Source organism: Camelus bactrianus, chromosome 12 (assembly GCF_048773025.1).
Source record: "Camelus bactrianus isolate YW-2024 breed Bactrian camel chromosome 12, ASM4877302v1, whole genome shotgun sequence".
NCBI classification, from domain to species: Eukaryota; Metazoa; Chordata; class Mammalia; order Artiodactyla; family Camelidae; genus Camelus; species Camelus bactrianus.
Genome location: NC_133550.1, coordinates 14,515,783 through 14,530,679, shown reverse-complemented (window position 1 = coordinate 14,530,679; position 14,897 = coordinate 14,515,783). Strand labels below are relative to the sequence as shown.

Here is a 14,897-nt window from a genome sequence, read left to right as displayed (position 1 = left end):
TTCCTTTGTCTGCCTTATAAACATCACAGTGGATTAAACCCAGGGTCTCAGAATCAAAGTTCCTTGTTCTTTCCATCCACCAATATACCTTCCAGGATCTCACACCAGTCAGACAGGAAGCAGCTCTGATGAAAGGGTGATTGGGGAGCAGGGAGAGCGCTCACTGATGGTATTTACATGATACTCGTATCAATCTATACCCTCCCTGTTCCCCTCAGCCCTGGCTGACACTGGAGCTAGAAATGCTTTTCCTAATTGGAGGCTAAGAAAATTGCTCCTCAGAGAAGTTGACTGAACTTTTTCGTGATCATGGAATCGCTGGGAACCTGATGTTCCTTTTTTCTTTAGAATAAACATCTACTGAGCTGCCTGGAGACCACTAACAATGTTACAACAGGCAGATCATCATCATCATCATCACCATTATCATTAAAATTGGCACTCTCTGAGTGCTTACTATGTGCTAAGTCATGTTCATTCATTATCTCATTCAATCCTCCCAATAATTTCTACCAGGAAGGCATTATTATCCCCATTTTAGAGGTAATAAAGCTGAGGTGTATAACTTCAGATCAACACTGAGCTAATAAATGGTGGTGGTCCAAAGCCAAGAACATCTGATTCCAAGTGTCCATGCTTCTGGCCAAGCTGCTATCCCACCGCACTGCTTCACTAGCATGGGCTACATGTCCACGGATGCACTTCTTCTACCACTAAGCAGGGTTTTGAATAGTGGCCTGAAAGAGAGGGGAAATGATTATCCAGCTCTCCATTACCACTCTTGGTTCTTGAACTCCCCAAAGTCTGCATTCCGGCTGTAGTAGCCGCCAACCCCGTGTTACCCACAACCCTCTCATCACTGGCTGTTCCGCATGAACAATTACTCTTCCATGTAATACTGTCCCCTCTTCTCACTGCCAGACTCCTCCTTCCCCACTGACTTGCTCACTGCCCTTTTCAAGAAAGCCTTCTCAGATGAGTAAAACCTGCTACCCCAGTCTCTCCACTTCTCCACGACACCTCCACCCTCTGGGAAAGAGCTTGTTCTAGTTAAATGTTAAATGTTTCAAGTTAAATGTTGCCTGCCCAGCCTCCCCATCCTGCTCACGTTCATGCGTCCCCACTCCCCCGCGCGCCATGGGGCTCCAGTCTTCTGCCCCAAATACAGCACCCATCCAGGATAGACAGTGCAGTGAACAAAGGAGATTGAGACTCAGAGAGAATTTCAAATGCAGTTTATTGCAGCAATGCAAGGAAACGGGGAATTAAAGACTTCTCCACAAAAGACAACTTGCTTACACCTTAGGTACAAAACCGAAGCAGCACAGAGTTTGCTGCAAGGGTTCAGACACTAAGATGCTGTCCAGAGCATGCGCTCCATGCATGACAAAGAAGTTGTGGATCTGACCAGCCCTCCCCTGGCTGACTTAATGAGGTGCTTTGAAATGTAATGTGTGTAGTGGTAATTGCTGAACTGGCAAAGCACAAAGCAGGGTCATAGCTGGGGGGCTGAGATTGCCACTGATCTAAAAACTTCTTTGGGAAGCAGAGAAGAAAGGAAAGAGCTGGGGGACTAGGATGAACCAGTGTTAACTAACCATAGCCCTTTTCTCCAGTAAGACTGGAGCAGTTGGCCTTGGTCTTGCCAAGCATATTTGGTAGCGATGGAGAGGGAGAGCTAATGGGGATGGAGAGTGCCTCTTTATCTGGTTCCTCGGGAATAGCTGGTGGAAACAAACTTCACGCTGGAACTGCCACCAGAGGTCTTGGTGCCCCCAGAGCTGGACCCTCGGCCTCCGGAGGAGCTGAAGCTACCTCCAGAGCCCCCTCGACGGCTCACACTGCTGCCCCCGGAGCTGTAGCTGTAGCCGCCGCCGCCTCCAGAGCTGTAGCTGCCGCCGCCCCCGGAGCTGTAGCCGCCGCCGCCGCCGCCGCCGCCAGAGCTATAACCACCGCCTCCTCGGCTACTGCTTCCACTGACGCTGGTGTGGCTGGTGCTCACAGCTGCAAGGGAACACTCAGTTATCATCAATCCCCACTTCCCTTCCAACCCAGCGAAACCTGTGCGTGCCCCACCCCCGAGACATCGGCTTGTACTTACACACACTCACGTTCGGGACACACTCGCCAGACATCCTGCAGGAGAAAGAAAAGCGAATCCCTCGGGACTTCTGCTTCACAAACCGCTTCCCCAGCCCCCCTCCGCCACCTCCAGGAGCCTTCGCATCTGGGGCTCCTCTAATCCACTGGATCTGAAACCAAATCCAGTCCCCTCTGGCCTCCCCAAGCGCCATCATTTATCTCAGCATGAGTACAAACAGAGTGAAATCTCCATATAAATTAGACAAGAGTCTTGTAGCCAATGCTTGTCACCTCCAAAGGCGTTGGCTTTAGGCCAGATGACATCTGAGCCAGCCCAGATGGAGAGTAAGCTGCTCAATTTCAAAGAACTTCATGGGGATGCTACAGCCCTCAAAAAAGGGAAGCTAGGGAATCTGGCTCCCAAAGTGAAACCAAGTCTTTCCTCCTGGGCTGTGTACCTCTCCATCCCCATACCCAGGGCAAGCTGCAGTCACATGGCTGCGTCTTCGATCAGTTTCCAAAGGAGGAAGCATCTAGGAAGTGACCAAACTGCCCAGCGCCCCTTCCTTACCTGATTTCCTCTCCTTCCAGGAGGGTCCTGTAGGTGGCAATCTCCACATCCAGGGCCAGCTTGGTGTTCATCAGCTCCTGGTAGTCGCGCAGCAGGCGGGCCAGGTCCTCCTTGTTCTTCTGCAGGGCATCCTCCAGCTCAGCCAGCTTCTTCTGGGCATCTTTGAGGGCATTCTCACCACGCTGCTCAGCATCGCTGATGGACTGCTGCAGCGAAGAGATCTGAGAAAGGAGAATCCAGCATGTTATACATTCTCCAGTTACCTTATCCCACGTTGGCCTTTTTATCTCAGATGGATCTTTCCACCCAGCGAGGCCAGTAGTCTGGGTCCAACAGAACCACAGGAGTTTACATCATCTCATGAATTCACCTGTCTGTGGATAACACATCACTGTGTCGATTTCCTTAAATACAGGTAATGCAGCAGCCTCTCTTGGCCGTGAGTTGAGGCTCCCTCACCCCTTACAGACTTGACATTTTTCTAAATGTCTACTCCGGCTGCCTTTCCTCTCACTCACCACTGTGTAAGTCTTTCTTCGGGCTGTGGGCTAAATGACTCAAGATCATCACATCTTTCACAAATTTCCCTAAGGAGAACTTGGCACGATGGCCAAATTCTAGAAACCAACTTCGTCACCAAAGGAACTAGGGATAATAACACAACATTGGTATGGATTGCAAGATTCAAAGTTAGGAATCTGTCCTCCAATTACCCGGGCACCCCAGCCTGCTTCCACAGAGCTGAGCGGTAGAAGGAGGAAGCACGTACCTGCTTCTTGACATTATCAATGTCAGATCTCAGTCTCTGGATCACCCGATTCAGCTCAGAAATCTCCATCTTTGAACTCTTCAAGCTGTCCCCCTGTCTGCCGGCAGTGATCTGGAGCTCTTCATACTAAAGGAGGTGGATCAAGTCAACTAGGTGAGGTCCACGCACACAGGAGAAAACACAAGACAGCAAGACAAGGCATTTCAGGAAAACTGGCCAGGCATTCAGCTCACTCACCTTGGTCTGGTACAGGGTCTCAGCCTCAGCCTTGCTCCTCTGAGCGATCTCCTCATACTGGGCTTTGACCTCGGCGATGATGCTGTCCAGGTCCAGGCTGCGGTTGTTGTCCATGGAGAGGATGACATTGGTTTCGCTGATATGAGTCTGCATCTGAGACAGCTCCTGCAAGACAGAATATTTCAGTGACCCTTATAGCATAAAACAAAAGACAACTTAGAGAGGGGAAGGGTCAGGAGATGGAACATCTATCTCTATTCTTCTAGATAGTGGTGGGCTCAGGCTTAAAGGCTCTCCTTTTGGGTAAACTTGGTTGAAATTAGAGAGCATACCGCTTGGTACAACGTTGTTAAGAAGTCAATTTCCTGCTGCAAGGTGTCAACTTTGGCTTGAAGGTCCACCTTAGTGATGTAAGCAGCATCCACATCCTAGAAGAACAATGGACATCGTGAAGTCATATTCATTCCAGGGCAAGCCCCTCTCACCAGCTGTGGAGGGGATTTTCCAAGTAGAAGAGGTGTTTGGGGTCTTCTCCACACCTTTATACGCCAGGCAGATCACAATCCTTAGACTACCCCCACCCATTGGTATCACAATCATAAGTATCTTGCCTGACTTGCTAAGAACCGCCTCCTCGCTTACTTCTTGAAATGCTGGGCAATCTGGAGCAGCAGAGTGCCCGGATGAGTCCAAGTCCACGTAACGTGGGAGAAAAACTCCACTTCAGCTATTCTTCAGCCCACTACCTGGTTCTCCACATCATGACTTCTCTCCGCTTAGTTTTTGGTGACTCTCGTCTATTACTTATTTCAGGGGTGTTATCCACCCTACAGAATTTTCTCACCTTCTTGATGTTCACAAATTCATTCTCCGCATTTGTCCGCTTATTGATCTCATCCTCATACCTGCAAGGAAATCAGAAGTGATTAGGAGATTCAGAGGAGGTGAGGTCTGAAATCTAGCTTTCTGAACTAAAATCGGCTTTGCCTGTCATTGCCCTTCCATTACTAACCTAGGACATCTTGGCCACCCCTTGCTTCTAAGTGATAAAACCACTGAACTATTACCAGCTTCTGAGAAAACTAAAATTTCTAAAAATGCCAAATTGACTTGCCTTTAACCTAAGAAAAGTCACTGTTACATCCTGTTCATAGTCTTAGCTTGCCATTTTCACAAAATATTTTAGGACGAAAGTCAAGAGCTACCCAGCCAGTTATCCTTACTTGTTCCGGAAATCCTCCACCATGTCTTGCATGTTCTTCAATTCTGAATCCATCCGAGATCGGTCGCTCTTCAGTAGGTCCACTTTGTTTCTAAGATTGCTGATGTATGCCTCAAAGAGGGGTTCTAAGTTTTGGGTCCTAGTGGTGGTGTCTACCTGCTGCAGCAGCTCCCATTTTGTTTGCAGTACCTGGTTCTGCTGCTCCAGGAATCTCACCTAAAAGCACAAGCACCCATTACCTACTGGTGCAGAAATGGAGTCCTAGGACCATTAACTACCGAGGGCTACCACACAGCAAGGCCCTGCCTCATTTGGAAAAGAATTTCAATGCCTGTTTTGCCAGCCATGGCAGACAGAGAAATAGGAAGAAGATGGTCAAGTTAGCATCACCTTCATAACAAACTCCACCTCACTGTTAATTCAGAGAAGACTTAATTTCCCTGAGAATGGCAACTATAGTACTGTTTCAGTTGGAACTTCAGAAGGGAGCAGCTACACAAGTACCAAATAGCAAAGCACATATAAAATTACTGCAGTTGTACTTGGAAATAGACACGCAATACTTACAAGGTTGCCTTTTGATTATTTTTAGGTAGATTACCATAAAAAAAAATTTGGTTTGCATCCCCTGAGCATACATACAGTTCAAAAGTGTTGGGAAAATCCATAATTGAATTCCAAATCTATTGTATTGGCATTATTGATGGTCAAGCAAAAATTAAAAAGTGATTTACAGGTTTTTCCAGAGCAGAGACTTGGAGAGATAAGCATAAAAAAATCTCCACCCTGATCCAGTGCCAATGTAAAATCTGCAGGGTGCAGTGCTTCCCCTCTGTTTGGCACTGACTTACTACATACTTTCTGCTATAATATCACAGCGCCCTCTCTTCACATTCAAACTCCCTTTTTATGATTAAAAAGACCTTTCCAGGGTTCTCATTTACACCCTAAAAGATTGAGTTAGCCCCGTTTCTATGATCTTCATTCAACATATATGAAGCCCAATTCAGCTGAGGAGCTGAATATAAAATGCTTTCAGGTGATGTCAAATTGACCCACACTTCAGTAGACCACAGACCTCCTTGTCCAAGAGAGAGTTTAGTCCCTAGCATCATTCACAAACATACTTCTAATATATCTTCTAGAAGGCAGTTCCACAAACTGTCCTTTAAATCATCCAAACTCAGCATCTTGAGGCTCAAAGCCAAACGTGCCTTGGCAGCGCCAATTCCACATGGACCAGGAGAAACTCCCCCGGTGCCTGAGCAGAGAGACTCACCTTGTCGATGAAGGAAGCAAACCGGTTGTTGAGGGACTTGATTTGCTCCCTTTCTTGTGACTTTACTTTTTGGATCTCGGGATCAATCTCCACATTGAGGGGTTGCAGAAGGCTCTGGTTGACGGTGACTTCGTGTATGCCACCAGGATAGCCAGGCCCAAAACCACCTCCACCAAAACCTCCACTGCCAAAGCCACCACCAAAGCCGCCACCACCAAAGCCACCACCACCAAAACCACCACCCCCAAAGCCACCACCACCAAAACCACCACCCCCAAAGCCACCACCACCAAAACTGCCACCATAACCACCACCAAAACCAACACGTCCACCTCCTCCAGCCACACTCACAGAGATGGCTTTACCACCACCAAGGTTAACAAGACTCCGACTCCCAAAACCACCACCAGCACCCCCAACACCACATACTCCACTCGTAAATCTCCCACCACCTCCCCCACTGCGGCGCATGGAGCTGCTGGTGGATCTGCGCTGGTAGCTGACCACTCCGGCGGAGCCAGAGCTGAAGCCCTTTCCGCAACGGTACCCAGACCTGGAGCTAAAGTGTCGACTCATGTTGACTTGGAGAGAGTAGGAAGGAGCAAGATCAAGAAAGGAAAGGAGCTGACACTCCTCTACCCCAAGCACAGAGACTTCCCCTTATATACAGGGAGTAAGTAGGGCTTGGTCCTCGAGTCAGCGGGATGCACTGCCTCTCCAGGGTTTGGCTGCCTGCAGCCATACAAGATTTTTACGAGCCTCAACAACACAATAAACACTACACACCTAGCTCCCAGAATGGCTCTCGAAATTGCTGTGCACGCGAGATTGTTCAAGTGGTAATCATGTTATCAGACAAAATCTCCCTTTGAGTGACTGTGACTTGGGAAAACAGGACCCTACATCTGCCACCTGATACTTCTTGGTAAGATTTCATAACCACCTGTCACAAAGATATGTGAGTTACCATTCGCGTCTTGCCCTTGTAAGCTACTAAGCACACGCTCCTCAGACCTGGCAGGTGCAATTCCCTACACTTGAGTCTTGGAAGGAGTTCTCTGGCCCATTTCTGAGCTCTGCCTTCCAAACCTCAGTGCTCACCAAGTTATATCTTTAATAAGTGAAAAAATTAAAGGAGTTATTTTTATTAAATGTAAGATTTATAAACTGGTTGCATTAATGTCGGAGGAGGAGAAACTGTCAGCAAACAGGATGGATGGGTAGATGCTCTGGAAAGCCCAGAAGGGAGACACATGTTCCTTTCTAGTTTTCTTTCTCCTCAAAGATTGACCCAGGTAGGAGAAAGTGACACCAGCAACAGAAAACAATACAAAGGGATGGCATGCAAATGCCAGCTGGAAAACCATGTGGACAGCGAAATGAACAGATGGACACTATCTCATACATTTTGTAAAACAAAGGGGTGGGGGTGAAATTTGATAGGTGGTTCCAGCCTCACCATGAGACTATATGGTGAGATGAATGTAGATTTGGAAGAGATGACAATGATGGGAGTCTGGAGAGCCGGCCTGAGAAGTAAAATTGTTTCTGGGCAATAGTAATAATAATAGTAGTAGTTAACTAGAATAAGAGTAGCTAATTAATCATAATGTATCAAAAACTGGCCATGTACCAGGGGCTGGTCTGCATATTTTATATGTATTAACTTACTGAACTTTCACAAAAAAATCTTGAGATAGTTGGGATTATGCCACCCATTTTTTAAATGAGGAAACTGAGGCACAGAGGTTGGACAGCCAGCCCAAGTTTACATAGGTGGTAAGTGGCGTGGCTGGGGTTTGAACAAAGGATGCTGAGCTATAGTGTACAAGATCCTAATGTGTTTTAGGACAGCACAAAGCTGAACTCGGGGTGTGCTGCCCGCTGTGTGTAAAACAGACAGCATGGGAATCGGTTCCCCTGGAGAGAGCTCCAAGGGCAGAAAGCCCATTTGATCCCTTTGAAACTATGGCTCCCAGCACATGTAACTGCTTGGAAAACATTTCTTCAGTTTACCTTGAGAAGGGGAGATTCAAGGCACAGAATTCAGTGGGGAGATTTTGCTTCCATCCAGGTGCAAGAGGACCCAGCATGCATTGAGACGGGCCAGGAACCTCCAGGGGCCTTCCTGGAGAGCAGTCCTTGATCAGTGTAACTGGGTAGAAGTGGCATTGGGATCTGGAAAGACCTGAACCCTACACAGACTTTCATTCTGAGACTTCTCAGAAGCCTGGCATGCTCCCCACACTCATCTAAACACAGAATTAAAGACTCAGTGAGGAGAGGCCAGTTCTAACTTCAGCTGGCTCTAAGCACCTCTGAGTGGTAAATCACAGACCCACATGGGAGGTCTCCACCGTGGAATACAAACTATGCAAGAGAAGGGGGGGTTGTGAAGACCATCTGGTCCCATCGCCCTGTGATTCTGAACCAGGACAGTCGAGCATCAGCCCTCGCCATCTCGCTCCTCACCACTGCACCTTGTCCCTCCTCTTCTCCCACAGTTTTTGCCCCACGCTGTCCTCCAGAGAGCACCCCTCACCTCTCCACTGCTCCTGCCTTCTCCCCATCTCCATGGCACTGTTGTCCAGGACTCTGTCCCAACCCTAACATCCTTGGGCTGCTAAACCAACCATCTCTTATGGAATGAGTAATCCAGATCTGGTTCCTCACTTGGAACAATGGGACCTGGGATGGTCTTGGCGTGGTAATGACTGTTGCCTAATCATCTTCTGAGAGAGGCAATCAAAATTCTTTCAGTTCAGCAAACTCCCTCCTGAGACAAATCACTCTGCACAATTGATTCCTTCTAGCAGTTTGGAGGGGTATGCATATGGATATGCCTGCATGTGTGCTTGTCTCTGGGTGTGTGTCCGTCTCCTACTTCCGGCAGCCCACAGCCAGTCTTTGCAGGGATCCATGGGTCCAGCCTCAAACTAAGAAACTGACATAGAGAAAACCAAAGAAGTGGATGGTCAGGCAATCAATAGACAATTTACAGAGCTGCAAACCTCACTCTAGCTGCTACCAGAGGGAGGGAGAGACACAGGAGCTGCAAGGGACCAAAAAGCACAAAACTACCATCAGTTTACATTTGCCCATTCAGGTCACCAAGAATATACACAAACACTATCCCCACAAGAGCCCTGAGAACTAAGCCGTTAAGCTGCTTTCAACCCATTTTACGAAATAGAGAACCGAGGCTCAGAGAGATTGTGACTTGCTTAGACATTCCAGCTCAGAAAAGACACACCTGGGACTAGAAGCTGAGTTTTCTGGTTTCAATTCAAGCGTTCTTCCTCCAAAACTGGAGAAGAGGCTCAAGGTTGTACAAGGGGGAACAGGTTCCTGTAAATGAGTGGGCAGAGAATCACAAGATATTCCCATCTGCAGAGACTCCAAGACCTCATCATCTAACCCACCTATAAAAGAAGTGAGAAGGCAGATCCACAGAAGTCAAAACATTTCTCCAAGTCATGCAATCAGTTCCTGGGAATCCTCCAATTTCTGAATCAAATGTCCATCCTCTTTCCAGCACTCACTTTTGAGGCCACCTAATAGGATGGGAAACTGTAAGGCTGCCCACTACCAAGTTCATCACATCCTACGATGGCCCCAGGATTGTGGTGAGTGTGCGCTGATGTTAAAAAGCAAATATGGGAGAAAGTTGTTAACCGCACTCCCTTATTCCTGGCTTGTTTGTGTTCTCTGCATTTATAAAATAAAGACAAAATGAAAGCAGAAAGAAACACTACCATCAACAGGCACCAACCATGTGCTAGGAGCTACAATTCATTTAAATATCACAAAAAAAATGCACCTGGTGGTAGTTATTAGCCCCATTTTAAAGAAAAGGCAACTGAGGCTCATAAATATGTGCCCAAGTTCCCCTAGGTGGTAACTGACAAGCCCAGCTCATCAAACTCTGAGTGGACGCCTGCCTGCATCCTGTGAGCCTCCACTGGTCATTGGCCCGCCTCCGCCAGCTGCATCACCTGCAGCTTTCCCCATCACCCTCTCACCAAGCCTCACATTTGACCTTTCCACTCACATGCTTTGCCCACACCATGAAATCCTCTTCCTCCCTTTTTCTCTGTCCCTCTCTCTCTTCCAAGCCCATTTCTACTCTTGTCTAACAGGCCTTCCAGTTGCCTTGGCAACTATCTTCAAACTCCCATCCACAGTCAAGCTCTGGGGCACCTATGATCGCAATTCTTGAGCATTTGGGCCTGAATATCTGCTTTTGGTCCATTGGGCCTTGAAGGCAAATGCCTACATCTCCTTTGCTCCATCAGGCAGTGGACAGGCCCTCTCCTCCAGGGAGTGTTCCTTGATTAACACCACTCAGCTGCACCACTGGTTTCTTTTCCTAAGCTCAGTTGCTGCCAGATTCAAGTATGTATTGATTGGCTCATTTTCATGTATGTGTGTGTTTGTGTATTTGCTGGTCTCCTAATTGCTCTGTAAGCCTTCTGAAGTCAAGACTAAGTCTTCTGTCTTTGGGTGCCCTCCCAGGCCCCCTTTTTGCCCAGCCATCCACATGGTTTCCTATCTCTGAGGGGTACCCCCACCAGTGCCGGATAACAGAGTACCAGAACACCTCCAATCCCAAAGACCCTCACACATACTCCAGAACCGGTCACTGAGATGAGGCTGCCACAAGCAGGCTGTGGGGACAGGTCAGGGCAGGTGTGGTGACATTTGGAGAGCTTTTGGAGGGATGGGACTGAGAAAAGTGTCGAAGAGCGACATGCAATGACAAGCCACCCAGCCCTGCGGGACTCCACCAGGGACGTGGGAGAAGAAAATGTCACAGCAGTGGGGAAAGCTGAAGGCTGGAAGGCATAAAGAAGAATCACAGACAATGGGGAGGCGGGGTGAGATGTCAAAAGCTGGCAGCCAGCCGAGGAGGGGCCGAGGCTTCTTATACAGGAGGAAGAGATGCAGAACTAGGGGCAGCCTGTTCCAAGACAGACAGCAAAGGAGGCCCCCCGGAGTCCCTCACTGGCAGTGCTGGAGGAGAGCAGAGGTCAGAAAGGGGGAAGCCAAAGATGAGCATGTAGAAGAGGTGGAGGTTGTCTTACTTTGAGGCATGGAATCAGCCAGACTGGGTCCCACTCCAGACTGCAAATTTCTAGCTGTGTGACCCTAAGCAGGTCACTTACCGTCTCTGAGCCTGGTTTTCTCATCTGTAAAATAGAGATTATATCTATTTTACAGGGAGATTGAGGTAGAATAGATGACAGAGAGAAGGAAAAGGGATTCTTTCTCATCTTTGCATTTGGAAGGACTCAGAAAATGATACAACAATCAGGAAAAGCTTTGGAACAAGCCCCTATTTCACTGGAAACAGTGAAAAGACCTGGAAAGGAATTTCAAGTTCTTGAAATGAGGACACCCTGTGGGAGGAAGCCTTAGGGAGTCTGGAGTAGGGGGAGCAGTGGACCATTAATCTGTAATAGGAAGCGAGGGGGCCATCACATACAGGAATGAGTGTTGAGTGCACCTGAGCTGATGGGAGCAAGACTAGACTGGGAATTACTCTGGCAGTGGGATGCCTGCTCTGCAGGGTGGGGATGATCCCCAGGGCTGAGCACACTGGGCTAGGCATGCAATCGGAGGCTCCCAGAAGCCCTTCAGGCTCAGCACTGGGATGTTCAGAACAGATCCTCCACAACCAAGAACCTCCCAACATCCCAAGTTTTGCGACACAGCATTGATCAACCTGAAGACGCGCAGTTTCCTGGACTGATCAGGGCAGCAGATCCAACCAAAGAATGGGCATTAACGCTCAGTTTGAAGAGGAAACATCAGAGCACCCGGCTCATAATCTGACGATACATCCTGGGCCGAAGGGCCAGTAATTGAGGGTAAGACAGCATTCTTGAGAGATGTCCTTAGAACCAAGACTTTCCCAGCCCAGAAATATATGCCTTGTCCAAGGTCAGACAGAGTTAATTTTATTGAGCCATGGCTGCTCCTCCTGTTCACCACATCTCGAGATCAAAATCTATGTAAATGAGAAGACAGTGGGATTAAATTTAGATTCCCAGAGCTCCCCGCCCTTACCACAGCCTCTCAGAGGGAGGAACCCTTGGCAAACTTTCCCTGGGAGTCTTGCCGCCCTGAGTGCTGTGCTCCCTCCTACCTGCCCCTCTGCTGATTAGTGGATGGGGCTGTAGGCTCTCCGAGTATCTGTCTTGTGGGAACAGCACTGACCAGAAGCAGGGATGGAGTGCCCCCTGGTCCCTGGAAGGGACCACGTGTGTCTCCCCAGCCCTCTCCCAGAGCCAGTGAGGGGCATCTGAGATAACACAGGGGCAAGCACTTTGCACTTGGTCAAAGGCTATGAAATTACTCGGGTCTCTTCCCCACTGGGGTGAGTTCAGCTAAGAGACATTTGCTCCAGATGGGAGCGCTCATTGTCTCTAACAGGAATACTGTTTACACCAGAAAACCTCCTCCGGTGTCTTTTAGTGCTCAGCCCCAGAATATCACATTGAGACGTCTCATTGGAGCCCAAGATCCTCCTTGACTAACTCCTCTCTCCTTGGCCTTCATTTCTCATGCCCCTACTTGCCAAAGATTCAGGCACATGTTGTCCTCCATCTGTCCCCCAGTCTTCCATGATTAAGATGGTCAAGGCTTCTAAAGAGAATAGGCAGGGCCATGTTTCCTGGGTCAATCCCAATGGCCTCTGGTTGGCCTGGCCTTTGTATCTTTTTTCCAGAGCCAATCTGGATATCCTAAGAATGTCAGACACACCTGCATGGCCCCAGGATAATCAAGTCCCCACCCTGGAATAGGTCTGGTAGTGCCAGAAAACCTGAGTTCACATTACAATCCTGGCTAGGGCTCTTGGCCTCTCCGTGGCTTGATCCTTCCTTAGTATCTGACTTTAATTTCCCCAAACATTAAATAGAGAGTAAAATTCCTTTTTTTCTCCCGCTCCATCACATAAACTCGTAGGGCAGCAAAGACATGAAATGCTGCCGTACACACAACCCCACCCATCTTTCACTCCCTCCCTCAACCTCCTGCCAAGCGGTTAGCAAATCTCTGCTTAAAATGTGCTAAGTCCCTACGTGGCCTCTCCCATATCAGCATCAATGCAAAGATGCTTCTTATTCTGGGCCAAATCTGCTGCGTTCCCACCTGTCCTTCTGGATCATCAGCAAACTCCTCTTTGCTAGCGAAGCTCTTCAAATCTCTGCAGTTAGCTATCACATCTCCCTCCCCTCCTCCCCAAGACTTCCTTCTCTAGAGCCTCCCACAGCTCCTCGGGTGATCAGGTTTCTGATTCATCAAGTCCCGGCCCCTAAATAGTCCCAGTTCCTATAGAGTCATGGCCTCAGAGCGGCCTGACTACAGAAGAGCCAAAGCAGGCTGTACACACATGCTCCTCCTGTCCCCACGCCAGTCCCAGCGGCCACTGCATACTATTTGCTCATGTGCTGTCACCATCAGCTGAATATTCTAAATCACTTTTATACCCACTGCTGTTTATCCCTACCTTCCCATTCTTGTCTTCGTGCTCTTGGCCTTTGACTTTTAAGTATAGAAATCACGTCTGTCTGCTTCCTCTCTCCTTCCCTTCGGGCAGCTCCTCTGCCCACCTTTCCCTTTCCCACCTCGTTCCCCTACCCCCAGGCCTGCTGCCAAGACGGGCGAGATGTGGAGAAACTTCTCAGAGAGAATGTAGGAGTGTGCGTGGGAACACAGCGTCTTATCAATGAGTTGCAGTCATGTTGGAATTCATCCCATATCCAAATTCCAACTATATTCTTTCAGGGAATGAGAAAGTAGGTCACATCATTTCTGTGACTCCTTTACACAGGCTTAGGAATATCACACAGGGTAAGGGGACAGTTTAACTTGCTCCATTCTCTTTTTTTGGTTTTTTTTTTTTTGGTTTTTTTTTTTAATACAAACTCTTGTGTCAAGGGCTGACTTTCAGTAGATCTCAGCGAGGTTGTTGCTCTGGTACTCACGAAACCCCGACCACTTCCTCCGTTCTTGAATTTCTGCGTCTATGCCTCCCTCAGGGGCATCAATTAAAGACACCCCTGTCCATGAGCCTTGCTGAGTCAATGGCCTCAGCCTCTTGTCTCCTCAGCTCAGTTTCTCCTGTGTGCGCCCCCCGTCACTCACATACACCCACCCTCTCTTATCTTTGACTATCTGAGCCAATTGTTCCCCTGTCTGGAGGGCCCTTCCCTGACTCCCTGCTCATACCTGCCCTGCTTCTGTTCACATTGTTCCACTTCCCACCCCCTCAGGAGCCCGTGGGGACCAGACTTCCCATCCCTAGCATTAACACCTCCTGCAGGTCCCGCTGCTCCTGTGTGGTGGGTCTGCCTGTGTCCTCAATATAGCCTTGCTTCCACCGTCAGGCCAGGAGGTCCATGGGGGCCCACACTCGGACTTCCTCCCCCTACCCTCCATGACATATCTTTTGGGTTGTGAGTGCCTTCAGATTCAGAAATGTGTTCATTCACCATCGCACTCCCAGTGCCTGACCACTGCCTGTCACACAGTAGGAGCAAAAGAAATGCCTAGGAAACAAATATGTACCTGACTTTTGAATGACCAGCCACTTTGAGGATCACATGAGTATGATTATGCACGCCAGGTTTTTGAAGATCGAGTGTTACTTACGCACTCAAAAGTCGTAATAAAAATAGTAAACTCTACTTTCCCAAAGTGAATGATTTCAGAGGCCTGCAAAAAGCTAAGA

At 48.5% G+C, this 14,897-nt stretch overlaps 1 protein-coding gene across 1 annotated transcript; it reads right to left on the bottom strand.

The window, feature by feature from the left end:
- Window positions 1-1,220: 1,220 nt before the first annotated feature.
- Window positions 1,221-6,811, bottom strand: KRT1 (keratin 1). Its single transcript, XM_010964342.3, has 9 exons — window positions 6,161-6,811; window positions 4,883-5,097; window positions 4,504-4,564; window positions 3,992-4,087; window positions 3,660-3,824; window positions 3,423-3,548; window positions 2,654-2,874; window positions 2,102-2,136; window positions 1,221-2,004 (listed from the first exon to the last, which is right to left on the bottom strand). The coding sequence occupies exons 1-9, from the start codon at window positions 6,734-6,736 to the stop codon at window positions 1,703-1,705; spliced, it is 1,797 nt and encodes a 598-aa protein (XP_010962644.2). The 5' UTR covers window positions 6,737-6,811; the 3' UTR covers window positions 1,221-1,702.
- Between the last annotated feature and the right edge of the window lie 8,086 nt (window positions 6,812-14,897).

Bases quoted from the DNA above. Each gene is read 5' to 3' on its own strand.
- KRT1 (XM_010964342.3), bottom strand. From the start codon at position 6,736: ATGAGTCGACACTTTAGCTCCAGGTCTGGGTACCGTTGCGGAAAGGGC. The intron at 4,088-4,503 runs GTGAGAAAATTC...TTGTTCTTCTAG, and splicing joins AATTTGTGAACATCAAGAAG to GATGTGGATGCTGCTTACAT. The intron at 2,137-2,653 runs GTAAGGAAGGGG...TTTCTCCTGCAG, and splicing joins CTGGAAGGAGAGGAAATCAG to GATGTCTGGCGAGTGTGTCC.